The 20,253-nt window shown below is 44.5% G+C and overlaps 1 protein-coding gene across 1 annotated transcript; it reads right to left on the reverse strand.

The window, feature by feature from the left end:
• Positions 1-1,002: 1,002 nt before the first annotated feature.
• Positions 1,003-19,989, reverse strand: LOC138790064 (coagulation factor XIII B chain-like). Its single transcript, XM_069968987.1, has 9 exons — positions 19,852-19,989; positions 18,028-18,204; positions 15,764-15,931; positions 14,057-14,242; positions 13,349-13,534; positions 7,951-8,139; positions 5,297-5,494; positions 2,171-2,362; positions 1,003-1,516 (listed from the first exon to the last, which is right to left on the reverse strand). Coding segments are annotated over exons 1-9 (1,374 nt in total). The 5' UTR covers positions 19,928-19,989; the 3' UTR covers positions 1,003-1,514.
• Between the last annotated feature and the right edge of the window lie 264 nt (positions 19,990-20,253).

The raw sequence follows: 20,253 nt of genomic DNA on the forward strand, positions 1-20,253 counted from the left end.
GACCACGAGTGCCTAGTGGCAAATATGGCCCTGGCCATTAGGTGACTCATCTTCCCTGTAAAATGCTGTTTTCCTCCTGTTTTTAGGATGTCTATCTCTAGTAACCGGTAGATCAGGACTAAACACTAAATCAAGGTTTCCTTCTCGTCTTCCACCACCAGCTCAGGGCAGCTGTATAATTACCAGTGTATAATTACCAGTGTACTTACTGCTGTCCGACCACAGTGCAGCAGTATAATCTTGCCATCCCTTTGGCTAATGAGCAGCAGTTCAGCGCTTAGTGTAACACCTTGCTTGCAGTGTTGCTGCTGTTTCTTTTCTTTAAAGCCAGTGTATCAGTAACCCCTTCTCTCTCTTTCTCTTCTCTCTTCACGTCATCTATAGTGCTGTACTGCATTAATCATCCGCCAGCAGTGAAAGCCTGTTTAGTCCAGTGCATTTTCACTTTCACTAGCACTATGCTATGACATAGCAGAGAGGAGTATGATTAGTCACAACTATTCACAGCAGGGGCATAGCTAGGATTCACGGGCCCCATAGCAAAAAATTTTAAGGGCCCCCCTACGCACAACACAACACTGCGCATAAATATATATATATATATATATATATATATATATATATACACACACACACACACACACAGTATATGCGCTGTGCTTTACTGGTGGTGCACTGATAACCCCTGGCCTCTGCACGGAGCTCTGTACAAATTTCCTTTATCAGTGCAGTGAAGCAGAGATCTCTGTTTTCTGCTTGTTAACCCTTTTTTTGTGTTGCAGCATGTAAGTAAACATTGGGTCACACAATGCAGCACATAAAGGGTTAAGCAGAAGGACACACGCTCTTACCTTCTCCCCCGGGCCCCTCTCTTGCACGGGCCCCATAGCAACTGCCTACCCTGCCTCTATGGTAGCTACGCCATTAATTGACAGCTATTTAAATGATTTTAATTGTATGGAGAACTTATGAATTAATATTTAGCACCATTTACTTCTCATACATTATTTCATTCCAAATTTATTCCAAATGCAACACAAATGCAACACAATATCACAAATATTATTTATTTATTTTTTTAATGAATTATTTTAGAGAGCCAGTGATTCCAGGGAACTGTACATAGGATTAGAGGGATAAAATACACAAAATATCACATAAGCATGTACTGTACAATCAAGATGAATAAAATAAATGACAGGCTGGTAGAGAAGGAGAAGGAACTCTGCCCGCGAGGGCCCACACTGTACAAGATGAGGGGGGAGCTGTCATTTATAGCATGGTCGAGTGGCAGCAGGGATATTGTAGAATGTGGGAATGGGTTTCAGGTTGTTCTTGAAGGATACTGTAAGGTTACACGCAAGCATTCAAATATATACAAAACAGATTTCTTCAGGCCTTGGCATTGGTTTCAGTATGGTAACAAGAACATCTTAGGATTTGATCGATAAATTATTTTGAATGGAAAATATACATCTTCAAGAGAGCATTCTCTTCTTATCCAGTTCTATTCATTCTGTAAGGTAGAATGTTTTTGGAGAAAAGAAAAGATTTAACATTCTAACAAGACTTCTGCATACTGATATGAACCTATTAAAGGGAACCGGAGACGAATGGGACCCCCAATAATCCCAAGATGGAGCAATCTTCCCCGCAAAGAATGGAGCACTCACTATGCCCGCACAGCTTCCGCGACCTACGTTCCATTTACACCCTAAGGGTATGTTTACACTACGGAATCGATAAGGAATTTCAAGTAGAGTTTGCCCGGCCTGTCCCATTGACATGTCAATTCTTTGGGCGGATTGCGGATTGCGCTTGAGAAATTCCATTGAGTCAATAGGACAGGCAGAATTTCAAGAGGAGTCCACAGGGCAGACTCCACTTGAAATTCCTCGCTGATTCCGTAGTGTGAACATACCCTATGGGGCCTCTGAATGTTGATAAGTGATAATAAGCTGAGATGAGCATGCATCCAGCATTAGCCAAACATGGCCCCTTTCTTCCAGAGACAGCACCACTTTTGTATCCTGTTTGGGTGCAGGTCATGCAACTTCTTCCATTGAAGTTAATGAAGCTTTAATGAAACTACATCTGAACTGGAGACAAGAGTGGTGCTTTTACAATTTTCCTAATTTAACTGAATTTTGTCATTTTATATCTTACTTACATATTTTGTAGCAGAAAGGGTATAAAATGTCTTCTTTAATACAGAGTCCAGATTTATCTTGTTTTGTGGTGTATCCGGCTTTGCATATAAAATGTATGACCTCTTTGTTCTCATAAAATACTTTATCTTCCTGGTCTGGATGAAGTTCCAAAAAGTTTTCATCTAATTTTTCTTGGTTTATCCGGCAGGGTTCTACGACACATATATAATAGGCATTTATACATACATTATGCTTCTGTGATGGTTATAAAATATTATGTAAATGCACCCCATTATGTTCATGGATATAATAGGTGTTTAAAGGAAATGTACATCAGTGCCGGTGCTTTCCCGTGCAATGGCACCAGTGGCAGGACCATATCCCCTCCTCTCTGTGATGTGGCTCCATTGATTCTAATGGAGCCGAGTCACAGACGGGAGGGAATATGGTTACACTGGAGGGCGGTGGTCCTGGCCCCGGTGTTTTGAGCCGGGCCAGTGCACGGGAAAACACCGGCACATAGCACGGGAACCGAGCAGCATTTAAAAGAAAAATACTGTAGCACTGGGATCCCTGTGCCGGTGCCAATCTTTTAAAGGAAAAAAAAGTGATGTACCCAATGGTACATTCGCTTTAAGGGTTTGGTGTTTCTTGTAATATCCCTGTTGCTGTCACACAGATATGTCAAATGTTTTGATCGGATGAGGTCTCTGTGCTAAGATCTCCACTGATTGTTAGAAGTAGCAGGGAGAAGGGCAGGGCTGTGCGTTCACTCTCCAGGTTGGAAACAGCATAAAATAAAAAAATAAAAAATTGTCATCTCTAAATCAAGTACTTCATATCCTTTTAAGCCTATATACAATTTTCTAATGGCCTCAGGCAGCTCTTTATGGCATCACAATTTTGAAAATCTTTTCTTAAGCTGACAACTGGGTGTTACCATTCCCTTCGTCAGTGGGACATGTGTGACTGAGCATGTGGGTCCTCCAGCACTACACTGTCTGACTCTATCCATGTCAGACTGTGCATGGACATTCCATTTAGATAATGCTAATGCCTAGCCACGAGTTTATATACATAATTCCAGGAGAAATAACAGAGGAATGGCACAAGTTAACACAAAGAAAATATGCTCCAGAATTTTATCCCTAAAACATGCAAAGTAGATTATTACCAGAAGAAAAAGAATTTGCTCTACGGTGCCACCTACTGGAGGTAGCTTCCCTTAAAACCCACCTCTCCTAATGGAGACTGAAGCTTGGAATTCAATACGTAATAATTGTTAAGGCTCTTTAACTAGAGATAAGCGAACCGGGTTCGGGTTCGAGTCCATCCGATCCCGAACTTTCGGCATTTGATTAGCTGGGGCTGCTGAACTTGGATAAAGCTCTAAGGTTGTCTGGAAAACATGGATACAGCCAATGACTATATCCATGTTTTCCACATAGCCTTAGGGCTTTATCCAACTTTAGCAGCCACCGCTAATCAAATAAAAAAACTTTCAGTTTTTTATCTACAGGGCCATGTAATGGCTTATTTGTTACAGGAATAGTTGTACTGTGTAATGGCGTCTTTCATTTTACCATAACATGCATGATGAAATCCCAAATATATTATTTATGAAGATATAAATAGGTGAAATCGTAAAAAAGAATGCAATATGGTAACGTTTGGGGGGTTCTTGTGTCTAAGTAATACACTATATGGTAACAGCGACATGATACTATTATTCTATAGGTCAGTCCGAACACAACCATATGCAGGTTACACAGATTCTCTAATGTTATATATATTTTTTTTAATGAAATCCTTTATTTTGGCAATTAATTATAAATAAAATGGGCCTATTGTGACGCTTATAACAGTTTTATTTTTTCACCTACAGCCCCGTATGGGGTGTCATTTTTTTCCCACCATGATCTCAAATTTTTTATTAATACCATATTTGTGAAGATCGGACATTTTGATCACTTTTTAATAAATTTTTTTTATATATAATGTAACATAAAATCGGTAATCCGCGCACTTTTTCCCCTCTTTTCGTGTACGCCGTTCACCGTTCGCAATGACGCTTGTTATATTTTAATAGATCGGACAATTACGCACGCTATGGTTTATTATTTGTTTATTTATTTATTTTTATATGTTTTATTTATATAATGGGAAATGGGGGTGATTTAAACTTTTATTGGGGGAGGGGTTTTGGGGTAGTGTAATAGTGATTTTAACTTTTTTTTTATACATTTGAAGTCCCTTTGGGGGACTTGTACATTGATTACTTTCATTTTACACACTGATCATTGCTATGCCATAGGCATAGCATTGATCAGTGTTATCGGCGGTCTGCTCATTGAGCCTGTCTGTGCAGGCTCAGTGACCAGAGCGCCGATCGGACCGCACGGAGGCAGGTGAGAGACCTCCGGCGGTCCGTTTTAACGATCGGGACCCCCGAAGTCACACTGCGGGGGTCCCGATCGGTAAGTGACAGGGGACTTCCCCTGTCACTTACACTTAAACGCCGCGGCTGCGGCGTTTAAGGAGTTAATGTCACGCTGCAGGAAGTGACATCACCATTTTATCCAGGAAGTTAAGCCTTTATGCAGTAGTAAGTGCAGGGACATAAGTGTATATTGGTGATTTGTATAACTTTTGGGGGGGCAAAACAACTTTTACTTTAAATTTCCGCCTGACTTCTCCTTTTAAGGCTCTATGCACACAGCTGTATGAAATAGTCTACATACATAGTATAGGACTCAATATCTAAACAAAATATCTAGACAAGTCATTTTATGGTCCAAATTTGCTAAACAAACTCACCAACTCCAGGATTTAGATCCCTGAACTTTGAGGCGCTATTGATTTTGTGATCAGCAAAACCACTATGGTCGTGTACAGGAGGTCTAATCATTGATTTAAAGAGAAGCTGAGACCAGTAGGTGGCACTGTAGAGCAAGTTCTATTCTATCTGGAAATGAACTACTTTGCATATTTCTTTGACCATTGATCAGCTGCTGGTTCTTATTGCTGATTAGTCCATTTTTCTTAGTCAATAAAATTATGGGAAAACTAGTTTTGTATAGAATATTGACAGCCTGAAGCCACATTTACTGCATAGAAATAAGTGGATTTCAGTAGACAACACTTACTTTCCTGGGTACATTTCGGGTAGATCATCCTTCCATTTACACATTCCACTTTGAACGCTGCGGACGCGCGATAATAACCGACTTTGCATCGAGTGAGAATACTCTCACCATCCCTATAGACTTTAGATATGGACGTGCTCTTTAAGATTAAATTATTTTCTGCAATTTTATCCACTGACAGTCGGCAGGAGTCAAAATCTGAAAACGTGAAACAGAAGACACGTGAAACTCATTGGTCTCAGTCATCCATGTGACCGTGTGCAAATCAAACAGCAATGCATGAAGAATTGGATCAAAATTAAAGGAGAAGTCCGGCGCTGGGGACTTTTGTTTAAAAGGCAGGAGAGGAACATAATGAACGATCATAACTCACCTGTCCCTGTGCCTCTCCAGCGCAAGATTGACGCTCCAGGACCCCCACGGGCTACGGGATCTCCAGTGCTGCACACGTCACGGCCGGATTGATGAACTGTCTGCTTAGCCAGTCAGTGACTGGGGCAAGACACCGCTCCAGTCACCAATTGGCTGAGCGGGCAATCCATCAGCCGGGTCAGCATTACCTGATAAGCTATCACCAACCCTGTCCATACTAATGGGGTCATGGTGATCCTGGTGAGAATGGTCTTCTACTTTTAGAAATCGGTTGTGCTGTGTCAGGATCTCCGGTACACCAAGGGAGTTTGTTGGCATAGTTGCCCAACCGTATCAAGTGGCAGGCCGACAACCAATCACAGTCTGTTGTTGTGCTAGGCTGGCCAGAATGGAACCTTCAGCCCTCCAGCTGTTGCAAAACTGCAATATTCACCATGCCCGATCAATAATGTAAACGAGCGCCGATCTGCTAGATCGGCGCTCGTTTACTGGGCCTATTACACGGCCCGATAATCGTTTAGCAAGGGCCGATGTTACCAATGTCCTTGCAGCCCTTGTTTAAACACCATACATTACCTAAACATGTTGCAGGGCTTCTCCTGTGCTCCTTCTGCCACCCTGTCCCACGCTCAGCAGCAGCTTCGGAGCGGCCTGTCTGAGCTGACAGACCGCTCAGTCAATCACTGGCCACAGCGGTCCTGGCCAGTGATTAGCTAAACGCTCTGTCAGCTCTGTCAGCTCCGAAGCTGCTGCTGCGCATGGGATCGCGAGGAAGAAGGAGCACAGGAGAAGACTTGCAACATGCTTAGGTAAGCATGGTGCTTGAGAAATCGTCAGTCACCCACTGCGCATCACTATTCCACGCAGCGATGCGCCCTCGGTACCAATGATTTTAGGTTTGAACCTAAAGAAACGATCAGCTGATCATTGTCTCTATTCCACGGAGCAATAGGCCCCTTAGATTCGGCTGTCCAGATATGATAGGAATTATAGTTTCGCAGCAGCGGGAGGGCTGAAGCTTCCTTGTCCTGGTTTGAAAAAAAATACATTTAAAAAAATCTCATGCTTGAAAACTTCCCTTTAATTCCAACATAACAACAGTGCCGTCTTACCCATTGGGCAGGGTAGGCGGCTGCCCGGGGGCCCTTGCCCTCTGTGACCTGTATTTTTCACTTTATAAGACGCACTTATAAAACTAAATGTGTCCTATAAAGCGAAGACGGCTCCCAAGCAGTGCTGAGCACCGCAAGGAGCACCGCCCCCTGTATTGCCCCCTCCGCCCCCTGTATTGCCCCCCCCCCCCCGGCCTGCCCAGGCCGCTCAGCCAGCCCCTTCAAACGCCGCTCAGCCCGCCCCTTCTATCACCGCTCAGCTGAGCCGATCAAAAGCCCAGGAAAGTGCAATGAACAGCACTTTCCTGGGCTTCTGATTGACTCAGCTAAGCGGCGATAGAAGGGGCAGGCTGGGCGGTCCAGGAACTCACCCGTACGCTGGCCCCAGCAGCTCCTCTCCCATCAGCGCGCACTCCCGTCATCCTCCGGGAACAGGCAGCGGGGTACAGAGACGCTGCCTGTGTCCTGGATGTGTCGTGCAGCCGGACACTTCCGGCACAGGCAGCCTCTCTGTACCCCGCTGCCTGTTCCCGGAGGATGACGGGAGTGCGTGCTGACGGGAGAGGAGCTGCTGGGTCCGCCAGACAGGTGAGTAACTGGTTTGTTGTTTTGGGGGGCACTGGCTACTATGGGGGGCACTGGCTACTATGGGCGCACTGGCTTCTATGGGGGCACTGGCTACTATGGGGGCACTGGCTACTATGGGGGGCACTGGCTACTATGGGGGGCACTGGCTACTATGGGGGCACTGGCTACTATGGGGGGCACTGGCTACTATGGGGGGCACTGGCTACTATGGGGGGCACTGGCTCCTATGGGTGCACTATATGGGGGATTGGCTACTATGGGGGGCACTGGCTACTATGGGGGGCACTGGCTACTATGTGGGCACTGGCTACTATGGGGGGATTGGCTACTATGGGGGGCACTATATGGGGGGATTGGCTACTATGGGGGGCACTATATGGGGCGATTGGCTACTATGGGGGGCACTATATGCAAAGATATGGGGGATTTGATGGCGGCGGTTGGGGGGGGGGCCAATTCGCACCTCTGCCCAGGGGCCCATAATGCTGTTAAGACGGCCCTGCATAACAACAGCAGCAAAGTACTACTAATCCCATGGATAATGCTTTATTCACAAAGCCATTGTATGTAGGCCATACTTACCGGGGATAATGCATTGGGGGTAAAGAATTTTCCCATCTTTACATGTAACCGTAAGTGACTGACTTGGGACCAAATCTCCAATGCAATGGAATTCCACACTTTTTCCTTCCGTGATTTTCAAAGGGGCATTTTCCACTGTTATACCATTTCGTAACATTTCCTCTTCGGATAATACACAGCCATCTGCAACTATACAGTAAAGGGTTTTTAGTTTTTTTTTCTTGGATGTGTCAAATATATAGGATTTTGATTAAAATGTTAAAATGTACAGATGGATCTACAGTCACTACTAAAACTAAAGCTTTCGCTACGAATCTGCTGCGTGATCTGCATATGGTTGTGTTCGGGCTGACCTATAGAAAAATGGTATCATGTTGCTTTTACCATATAGTGCATTACGTAGACACAGGAACCCCCCAAAAGTTACCATATTGCATTCTTTTTTCCAATTTCACCAATTTAGATTTTCATAAATAATATATTTGGGGTTCCGTCATACATTTTATGGTAGAATGAAAGACGCCATTACAAAGTACACTAGTCCTGAAAAAAACAAGCCCTTACATGGCCCTGTACTTAAAAAAAATGAAAGTGCTAGAGCTCTTAGAAGGGAATGAGGAAAAAATGAAATTGCTAAAATGAAAAATTGGCGCGGTTCACTGGGTCCATTATGGACTTGGTCCTCAAAGGGTTAAAGGGACTTTTTTTTTTTTTTTGTAACTTTTTTGTGAAGTTCTATAACATTGTAATATAAATTTATTAAAGAAAATGTATACTTTTTTCTTTTTTTTTTTACATTGAGTGGCTGCGATCAGAGGTGATGACAGTGTCAGACAGTGCAGGGTTGCTCATACCCTGGTCCCAGCACAATTACACATCACTAGCACTGCTACATGCAGATACTGAACCTCCCCAAATTACTATATAATATATATCTGCAGTGTGCTGAAGTTTAGCTGAAGTGGCAGGGCTTAGATTGATGCCTGTTCTTAAGCTAACTTGTATTGCCATGCTGTGTAAGGCCCCGTTCACACAAAATTATGACAGGGGCTGACGGCATTCCGCGGCGGACAATTCAGCCATGGAATTCCGACGCTCTTGCTCTGTGTGAACGGGGCCTAAGCTGTATTCTCTTGTATCAGTGTAGCTCATACCTCCCAACTTTTGCAAAGAGCAAAGAGGGACATGTGCGCCGCGGTCCCCATAGCCACGCTTCCATAGTGACCCTCCATAGCCACGCCCCCATAGCAACCTTACATAGCCACGCCCCCATAGCAACCCTCCATAGCCACTCCCCTACAGTCACCACATGCTGCTGACTGAATAGTGCCCTATACAGTATCCAATCCCCCCAAAAATGCCCTATATAGTATCCAATACCCCATTATAGTGGCCCACATAGTATCCAATGCCCCCATATAGTGCCCCACATAGTATCCAATCCCCCACATAGTAGCCCCACATAGTATCCAATGCCCCCATATAGTGCCCCACATAGTATCCAATGCCCCATATAGTGCCCCACATAGTAGCCAATGCCCCCATATAGTGCCCCACATAGTAGCCTATGCCCCCATATAGTGCCCCACATAGTAGCCAATCCCCATATAGTGCCCCACATAGTAGCCAATCCCCATATAGTACAACACATAGTAGCCAATCCCAATATAGTGCCCCACATAGTAGCCAATCCCCATATAGTCCCCCACATAGTAGCCAATCCCCATATAATGCCCCACATAGTAGCCAATCCCCATATAGTCCCCCACATAGTAGCCAATCCCCATATAGTGCCCCACATAGTAGCCAATCCCTCCATATAGTGCCCCACATAGTAGCCAATGCCCCCATATAGTGCCCCACATAGTAGCCTATGCCCCCATATAGTGCCCCACATAGTAGCCAATGCCCCATATAGTGCCCCACATAGTAGCCAATCCCCATATAGTGCCCCACATAGTAGACAATGCCCCCATATAGTGCCCCACATAGTAGCCAATCCCCATATAATGCCCCACATAGTAGCCAATCCCCATATAGTGCCCCACATAGTAGCCAATCCCCATATAGTGCCCCACATAGTAGCCAATCCCCCATATAGTGCCCCACATAGTAGCCAATGCCCCATATAGTGCCCCACATAGTAGCCAATGCCCCATATAGTGCCCCACATAGTAGTCTATGCCCCATATAGTGCCCACATAGTAGCCAATGCCCCCATATAGTGCCCCACATAGTAGCCAATGCCCCCATATAGTGCCCCACATAGTAGCCAATCCCCATATAATGCCCCACATAGTAGCCAATCCCCATATAGTGCCCCACATAGTAGCCAATCCCCATATAATGCCCCACATAGTAGCCAATCCCCATATAGTGCCCCACATAGTAGCCAATCCCCATATAATGCCCCACATAGTAGCCAATCCCCATATATTGCCCCACATAGTAGCCAATCCCCATATAGTGCCCCACATAGTAACCTATGCCCCCATGTAGTGCCCCACATAGTAGCCAATGCCCCCATATATGCCCCACATAGTAGCCAATGCCCCCATATAGTGCCCCACATAGTAGCCTATGCCCCCATATAGTGCCCCACATAGTAGCCAATGCCCCCATATATGCCCCACATAGAAGCCAATGCCCCCCATATAGTGCCCCACATATTATCCAATCCCCTCATATAGTGCCCCATATAGTAGCCAATGCCCCCATATATGCCCCACATAGTAGCCAATCCCCCATATAGCGCCCCACAGAGTAGTCAATCCCCCCATTAGTGTGGCCCCAGCGATAAAAACAATAAACCAGTAACTCACCTGTCCGCCGGTCCCTACAGCTCCTCTCCCGGCAGAGCGCGCACTCCCGTCATCCTCCGGGGCGGGCAGCGGGGTATACAGACACTGACTGTGCCGGAAGTGATTCATGGTGGAGGCTGCAGGTCACTTCCGGTACAGTCAGTGTCTGTATACCCCCGCTGCCTGCCCCGGAGGATGACGGGAGTGCGCGCTCTGCTGGGAGAGGAGCTGCTGGGACCGGCGGACAGGTGAGTTACTGGTTTATTGTTTTTTTCGCTGGGGCCACATATAATGCGGGACACGGGGGGCCGTTCCAGGACCGCGGGGCAGAACCCCGAAAACAGGACTGTCCCGCGGAATCCGGGACAGTTGGGAGGTATGGTGTAGCTGACAGGCTGAAGATGAGTTAAAAACTGTCACCACCTCACACACATCGAGCTGTTAGGCAGCAGTGCCACCAGCAGTCTCCTAAGGGAACTGCATCTAGCTGGGTGAAAGTTTCTAGCAAGGGGCGGGGCTATGTTATTGAGCTCCCTATGGAAACCAAGCTGTGACAGGAAAGGAAGTTAGTTGTTAGTCAGTTGATGTGGAGTTGGAGGGTAAATTCACACGGGCGTCTCGCACAAGAAATCCGCAGCTAATCCGCAGCTAATCCGCAATACACATATTATTCTTATTATTATTAATATGTGTATTGTAGATTAGCTGCGGATTAGCTGTGGTTTAGCTGCGGATTTCTTATGCGAAACGCCCGTGTGAATTTACCCAGAGTCAGAGAAGTCTGCTCCTATAATCAGTAAATAGGACAGGGAGTCCTTACTGACTTGAAATATAAAGGAAAGAACAAGAAGGAAGAAAAGCTGACAGCCTAGACGTTGCTTAACAAAAGGACTGGGGGAGTCCCCACCTTTTTCTAGGACCCATCAATCAGGGGCGGATTAACTTTACCATAGGCCCTGGACTGTTCACCAAGCCTGGGCCCCCCCACCCCACTGTAACTATGGAAGCACTAGCCTGGCGTTCATAGTACAGTATAGATAATGTCATGATGTCCTGATTTGTGCAAAATTGCCATTAAAAAAACTGATTTTTTGCAAATCATGGCGGAAGTGTAGCCAGGAGACAGTACACCACTGAAAGTATAAGTCTTTTGGTTGGTCATGGGCCCCCCCGCCCGGAACGCCCCTATTATAATCCACTACTGCCATCAATATTGGCTTCATGCCCGGCCTAGATATCCAGTAAAGCCTAAAGTCTCGCTGCTTAGTGTATCTCTTCGCTGACAGACATCTTAGTGACCTCCATCAGACACTGTGAGGCTGTCAGCCATAACATCTCTATGACAGAACTGTACTGTGTAACCTTGTCAGCTTCGGCCAGCCATCAGTAAAGTGACCATTTTTCTCAAGTACTACCTCGCTCATGGCTATCTGGTTTTCTTAAACTGTGCCTCGCCAACACCAGGGGCATATAACTATACAATAGTATGAGGGAGTTAGCCCCGAGGGAACTACAAGAACCATCCTCAACCACCCAGTTGCAGCCCCCTCACGATCTCTATGGCAGACCCCCAGGAGTGAGAGATAAAGAGAGTGCAGAAAAACGCTCACAAAGAGACTTCAGTAAATGCCATCGACCTCTCTGTCATTTCCCCTCATAATCTAGTCTGCTGCATACTATCACTAGAATAAACATTACACTGGGGGAAGCTGTCTGTGTTAGCCGTAACACAGTGTAGCAAGACGAGTAGTGATGGACAGCTACCCACACTCACTATGCTACATAGTACCGTGGCTGCATCTCTACTGACACATACTGTACAGCTTCCCCAAGTGTAAGGGTACTATTACACGGAACGATAATCGGCCGAATCGGCCCTATCTGGCCGATTATCGATCCGTGTAATAAACGCAACAATGAGCCGATGAAAACGATCATCGGCTGATCATTGATATAGGATTGGACCTATAATTGTCGGGCAACGACCGCGCATCGCTACGTGTAATAGCAGTGCGCGGCAGGCGGCTGACAATTTCAGGTTACTTCAGGTAACTCCATAACCTGAAGTCATACAAGGAGAGGCCAGGTGGGCAAGGAGGTCACTCTAAAGTCCCTATTACACGGGCCAATTCAGAGGAGCAAGCAAACTCCCACCTGTCAGGTCAGCGCTCGCTTGCTCCTCGTTCCCCACTCACTGCCAGTGCCGACAGCAAGCGGTTAAGATCCTGGGGGGAGGGCACGGGTTGCTGCGGGGGGCTGCCCAGGTGATAGATAGATAGGTTCTATATTGTCCCGGTCACCCATAGAAGATAGTGGCGGTCTGCTGCTGCCGATCCTTTTACTCTGAGAAAGGATCTAGGTTGTCGATCTTGCAACATGTTAAAAGACAACGATCAGCCGACATTGTCTATGTCAGCTGATCGTTGTCTTCTATTGACGATTATTGCCCATAACGGCCGATAATCGCTTAGCGTAATAGGGCCTTAACCTTATATTTGTTGATGTTTATTCCATTCACATTGGCCTCCATGTGCTGTACCGCACAGAAACCCCAAGTTTTCAGGATAATTTACTCAAAAAGATATGTTACCACTTACCATGTATACAATCGGGAGGCAATGACCAGTTCCCATTGATGCAGATGACTTCTTGTGGCTCAGTTATTGTGAAACCAGTTTTGCACCTATACCTTACAATGCTTCCACTGTGATATTTTGGTTGTATAGATGCTGGATCCAGTGCCCCAAATAATATAGAGGGAGGGTCGGCACATTCATGGAAACCTTCATTCAAAGAAATCAATACATGATTATTTTGGTTATAGGTTGTTGAATTTACAGTAGTCTATGGTTTTTGTTCCTGTATATACTACTGAAAAATTCTGCATCATTATGATGGTTATCTTAAACGGGTAGTCTACAGAGTAACAATTGTTTTTATTTATCTATAGTGAGAGAGAATACGAACAGAATGATGTATCACTTACATTGTTCTGTGCAGCTGCTAAAAATCTCAAATCTTTCAGTACTTATGAGCTGCTGTATGCCCTGCAGGAAGTGGTGGATTTTTTCCATTCTGACAAAGTGCTCTCTACTGCCACCTCTGTCCCTGATAGTAACTGTCCAGAGCAGTAGCAAATCCACATAGCAAACCTTTTCTGCTCTGTTGTCTAAATTGTCCCACTTACTGTGTAGTGTACATCCTGTATCATACTTCCTGTTCCTGCTGTACACTCTAGCTAACAATTCAGTGAACTCTATCTCCATACCGCTACGTGGGTGTAGTGAGAGGAGTCATAGACTTACGGACACATTGAGGCGGTGATGTCCATTGTCCATTTTTACAAGTTATAGTTTGGGCACCATAAAGCTGGAAACCAGGTTTGCATTTTATAACTTCTTTGTCTCCACTGAAATAGTCACTTTTCACCTTCATTTCTTGTATATTCTTTGGCTGTGGAGGAGGTGGACACTTGGTCCTTTTACCAGAAGCTAAACAAGAATGAATGAATAGTGACGTATGATACAAAAGGAGATATAGGAAATATGCACATAAGAGTCCACATGGACTTTCAAGTATGTTAGTGCTTACAACAGTACTGGCAAAATAAGAGATATTATTGTTCCAATATCCCTGGTGGTCTAGAGTGGAATAATGATTAATATCTTTAATGCTGCGTTTACACGGAACGATTATCGTGCGAATTTGCACGATAACGATCGAATTCGAACGATAATCGTACGTGTAAACGCTGCGAACGATCAAACGACGAACGAGAAATCGTTCATTTTGATCTTACAACATGTTCTAAAATCGTCGCTCGTCGTTCGCCAAAAATTTGCAGATCGTTCCGTGTAAACAGTCGTTCACCGATTTAACCAATGTGTGATAGGCTTACTATCGCAAAACGATCGCAAAATTAATTTCCGTACGATATATCGTACCGTCTAAACGCTGATCGTTATGAAAAAAAATCGTTACCCCTGACATTGTTAATCGTACGATCGGGCCAATTATCGTTTCGTGTAAACGCAGCATAACATCTAGTATTCAAGGAGTTATAGTGATAGACATTAACTCATAACAATCCTAGACTACCATGAATAATATCTATTATCCTTTGAGGTCTGGAGTTTAGTTGTTAACACTTCTATAGGCACTCATCCCACCCACTCACCCATCTCCCTCCCCCCCTACTGCTGGTACCATTGCGTTGCCACAGTCAACCCATATCCGGTATCGGGGTCCAAATATCTCCTGGTGCCTTTTTTTTTTTTATAAAACGCTCCTTCAATCCTACAGCACAGTGTCATTGAGCCGGGGCTTAAAGCATCCATGCCCTAGCTCTGCAGCACCTCTCTCTTCTTGCTATACGCCATGGGGCATATCCAATGAGAAGGAAGAGGCGCTGCCCCGGCTCATTGACACTGTGATGTTGGATTTAAGGAGCGTTTTTATAAAAAGGAAAGGCACCAGGAGATATGTGGACTCCAGTAACGGACATGGGTTGACCGTGGCAACACAACGATACCAGTCGGGGAGGGGGGTAGCCTACAGATTTGCTTTAAAGGGGTTTTCTGGACAAAAACTCAGGATAGGCAGTCAATCACTGATCAGCAGGGGGTCCAAACCTGACACCCCTGTTGATCAGATGTGTGGCACAGTCGCAAATCACATTGCTCTGCTTATTCTTTAGTACATTTTTTTCCCATTCCAACTGGTATTAGACATGCATTCTCGTTTCACATGATCAAAGCTATAATTTATACTCTCTATGGTATTAGACATGCATTACTACTTAACACGATCAAAACTATAATCTATATTTTCTATGGTATTAGACACGCATCATTACTTCACACGATCACAGCTACAATCCATACTTTCTATGGCCAGAGTTACTCATGGGGACAACAATATTTCTAATGGACATGCGCGACACCCAGACACATCATACATGTCTTTTTGTATACCTGAAGCATGGTAACATGTAAGGAATAGCTGATATTTACCTTGACATGTAGGCAATGGTGGATCCCACCCATAGTAGTAACACTGGGTGATGTCTGATCCATTCAATGTAAATCCATCACTACATGAAAACTTGGCCACCGGGCCATCGGAATAAACCATCTGTAATTTATCTGAAGCTGTTTTTGGTTGGAAAGTGCAGCTGATGTCTTAAAAGAATAAAAAGAAAATAGGATGTGTAAATTTTATATCCAAGTCTCTCATTAAAAACAAAGCATTAGAGTCAATGAAATGTAGTGATGATCTATACTCATATAGGGGTTATCCATCTTTAAAAAAAAGTTTTAGAAGGTCCTATAAAATAAAAAATAACAAACAATCAGTAACTTACCTCTCCCGTTCCGCACTGATTCTTCATTCAGGCGGCTTTGGTCGGCACTCGGATCCTCTTTCCGGAGTGGACGTCATGTGATTGCCACAGCCAATTAGCGGTGTCAGAGGTCACACACCATGCTCCTAGTATCACGATTTCCGTCACTGAGATGTGATGCCAGATGCATGGCCCTTGACCTCTGACACCACTGATTGGTGTGAAGCAAGATCAATGTGAGACAATATTAGGTGGAAAAATTCAGTTATCTCAGAGACTTGGAGCATGGGAAAGCTGGGAAGAAAAGTGCAACCGAATACAATGCTGGTATCCAACTAACATGCGTAAATGCACATTGTGCTGACCAAGTTCCTTCCTTCATGGCAGCTAATTCATCTTTGGACAGAGACTTCCAGCAGGATATGGCCACAATATACAAGGAAAATAGGAATATGCGTAGTGATCCGGTACGGGCCCCTAAACATTGTTGCACCTGAGTACGGTAACTCTCTCAGGCCCACACAAATAGAATGAGGTGTCCTCTGTACTTTCCCACTAGATGTCACTACTAGATGTCACTACTGTGTTTGGCGTAACCTGTCTTTTGCACAGCTGAAGTCTTCAGGGGGTTAATTGTTGTATGTCTTGTGTTGCCTTTTATCCACTCACAGATGCAGGTGCTTTCTCTCCTTTCTTTAACCTATCTCTTTCACTCTCTTCTCTGCACACACACAGCCCACCAATCACAGCCAGGGTTAGTTAGATCCCTGAAGTTAGGACCTAGTTCCTGGTGGGAGGAGTTAGTCAGTCTAGTTGGAGTTTCAGTAAGAGAAGGAGCTAGACAAGCAAGTCTCTGGAGAAGCTAAGCCAGGGCCTGGCTTTGACCAGGTCTTCTAACAGGGACACTACTAGCAAGTTACCGTTCTCCTCTATGAGCACTAGAACCGCTATGCAGTGCTAAACCTTTACAAGGGGAGAGAAACCTAACAGGGATTACCTGGCCCACACCGTGAACCTCTCTAATCCATGCAGGGCAGTTACCATCAGAGTATTAGGAACTGACCCCAGTGGAACAAAGGTACTAGAAAAAGTCTATGTAATCCACTGCGCAGTGCAGGACAACTAGGAAGACTGGGGCTTATATTACCCAGCTAGGACGGGTAGCTCAGCTCACAACTAATGGGCATTAGGCAGTCAAGACTAGAAAAGTTATCCGTGAGTATGAGTATTCTTTATTCTCTTCTACTACACACCTCTACAGTTCTGTCAGAGTACATTTCTACTTTGGACAGGGCCCCTCTGGCAACTTCTCTACTCTCTCTACTGCAAAGCACCTTCTTACTACAAGCACCTGATCTCTACCTCAACTGTAAGCACTTGAGTTATTGCAAGACTGTAACGATTGTATGGCATCGGGCTTTATTGTTGCTATCAGTATTCTTTGTATTGCACTACGGTTATTTCCAGTAAACTGTTCTATTTTTCGGAAGCACCAGACTCTGGCTTATCTCTTCTGCACCCGCACACACATCACTACGCTTGGGTTAATTCTCTTTTGAGTGCTGATGAGGTGCCATGACTGTCCGGGGTGGGTCCGATACCACTCCAGGCTACCATGACAAATGCCCAAGTGACCCTAGACCTACTCAGCTACCACACCATTGTAACAGCTGACCCGGAGGTAGTTGACCCCTAGCTGACCCGGAGGTAGTTGACCCCTAAACTAACACTCCCCGCGCCTCACCGCACGTGTTATAGATGTATATGTGTATAGGTGCCTCCCAGCTGATCGTGTGTTTAGAACATTATTGTCATCAGCCACACTTCTCCATGTGTAAACAGAGGATGTGAGGCCAATAACAATAGAGGGCAGCTGACCCTGTAGATAAAACACTTTACGTATCCAATGTCTTTGGATTGGTTTATGCACATTACCAGAACACTGAGGTACTGTTGACCATCCAGTAGACAGGCATCGGACGTTTTCCACAATATTCCTCTGTGCCGTCATGCAGCCTTCATCACAATGATATTGCAGCCATTCTCCAACCTCAAACAATAGTTTATTTGGGACATGGCGTCCATTCTCCAGAAGCGGGGCTTTACAGGTACCTATGATTAATACAACAGCATTACTTCCCATGTGTAATGACAATAATGAATGTCTAAGTCTAGTAGTTAACAGAGTTACAGTGTTAGAAGGTTTTCAAGAATGTATTTCATACTTTATATTTAATAGGAAAACATTTAAAGGGGGTGCCTCATGAAGAAAGCTCTTGAACATAGGTACTATTACTGTATAAGGGTGTCACTCAGGGGGCCCCTACTGTGGACCCTCTCCATGAGCAAGAATGGAAAGCCAACCTATAGCAGCTGGGCCGGGGGCAGTGGGGGGGCTGTTGCAGGAACTAAGGACCTATCCTAAAGGAAACTATTGGCAGGTTAGACACATCTAATCTTCTGGTATCTCCCCATAGTACACAGGGCGCTGAGGTTGAAGGTTTCTTGCCTTTATCCTTAGCACTGATTCTGTGCAATTTTAAGTTAAAGCCTTACAGTTTATGGCTATGTTCACACGCAGTACAGACAATAGCCGTTATTTGGCACTAAAAGACAACAGCCGTTGATGCATTGAAAATTGCACTGAAATCAATGCACAACGGCCAGAAGTAATTGACTTGTCAATTGTTTTCACGGCCGTTGTTCAATACACTGTGTAAACCACAGCCGTTGTTAGCATTGACTTCAATGCAACACATTTCTCTATGACAAGAATGGCCATTGTTTTAATTGAAAAAAATAAGTTGGAACACAGCCTATCAATGTTATTCTCCTGTTAGGAGGTCCTCTGAATTCTATATGTGGCTATGTTCACACAACATATGTTTTGCATAAATCACGGCCGTTGTTGGAATGAATGGAATCCTGGCCAGAGCGTATACACATAGTATACACGCTATTCCTTGAATAACGGCCGCAGAGAACCTTTCAGTTCACACAATGGAGTGTTCAACTCCGGCCGCACGCTCCATTGTGCAGTTGTGAATTGGGAATGCGGGCATACAAGGGTGCGCCCGCATCCGAATTCAGCAGAAATTAAGATCATCCGGCCGGTACTGCAGTACCGGCTGGGATGATCTTCAGTAGCACCGGCCGGCCATCACAGAACGGCCGGTGTTATACAAAGTGTGAACCCAGCCTATTGGTTTATATATGCTGCCACTCAATGTAAAGTTGTAAAATAAATAAATAAGTAAATTAAAAAAAATACATACAGTATATATGATTTTTTTTCATATATATATATATATATATATATATAATGTATATGATACATTGTATTTTGCTTTACATTTCAGTTATAATTATTATTCCCACCACTATACCTTGCATTATGCCCTAATACCTAAAAAAAAAAACATCTCCCCAACCCCATGCATTACTATGTCCGATTATTGAAAATCTACTAAAAACTTTGTATAGTAAATCATTTAGATATTGCTATAAGTATTGAGTTCCTTGCACTTTTACATCCTGGACAGCATCAAATTTACTTCTTTGCCATAGGGAAAAGATGAAGAAAGATGTCAAACCAGCTGTTCTAGATTGTTCATCTTTTCTTTGTCATATGCAGAATTGCGAAGAAGACAATTATATATAAAATCATCTATTGTAGCCGTAAACACCAATGTAGCCTGACAAGTGATGATTGTGTTCCTAACATTTCTTATAGTCCGTATATAATATGGTGCTGCTTACCTGTCTTGCTGTCGTGCGTTGCGGATATTATAATAATAGCAGAGCTCAGGAGGAGGACGAGCTGCAGGGAGACCATTCTGCTTCCAGCACAGGACTGAAGCTGACAGAACAGTTTTCGGAGATGTGACCGACTCCTTTCCTGTTTGATGTTTCCTGCTCTGATTTATTATGACACTTAAAAAAAATCTGTCTCCTACATTTTTCAAGACATAATAAGACACAAGAATGAGGAGTTGTGTAATGACGGAGATTTGTTATTTCCTGTGGTTATTTAGTGAGGTCCATCTTCAGCCTTTGGGCGGCTATGCCACAGGAAGGGGGTTTTGTTAAATGGATATTCCCCTCAAACATAACTTTTTATATGTAACTGCCCATTGCGAGACTAACAATTCCTTCCATACT

Source organism: Dendropsophus ebraccatus, chromosome 4 (genome assembly GCF_027789765.1).
Source record: "Dendropsophus ebraccatus isolate aDenEbr1 chromosome 4, aDenEbr1.pat, whole genome shotgun sequence".
Classification (NCBI taxonomy): Eukaryota; Metazoa; Chordata; class Amphibia; order Anura; family Hylidae; genus Dendropsophus; species Dendropsophus ebraccatus.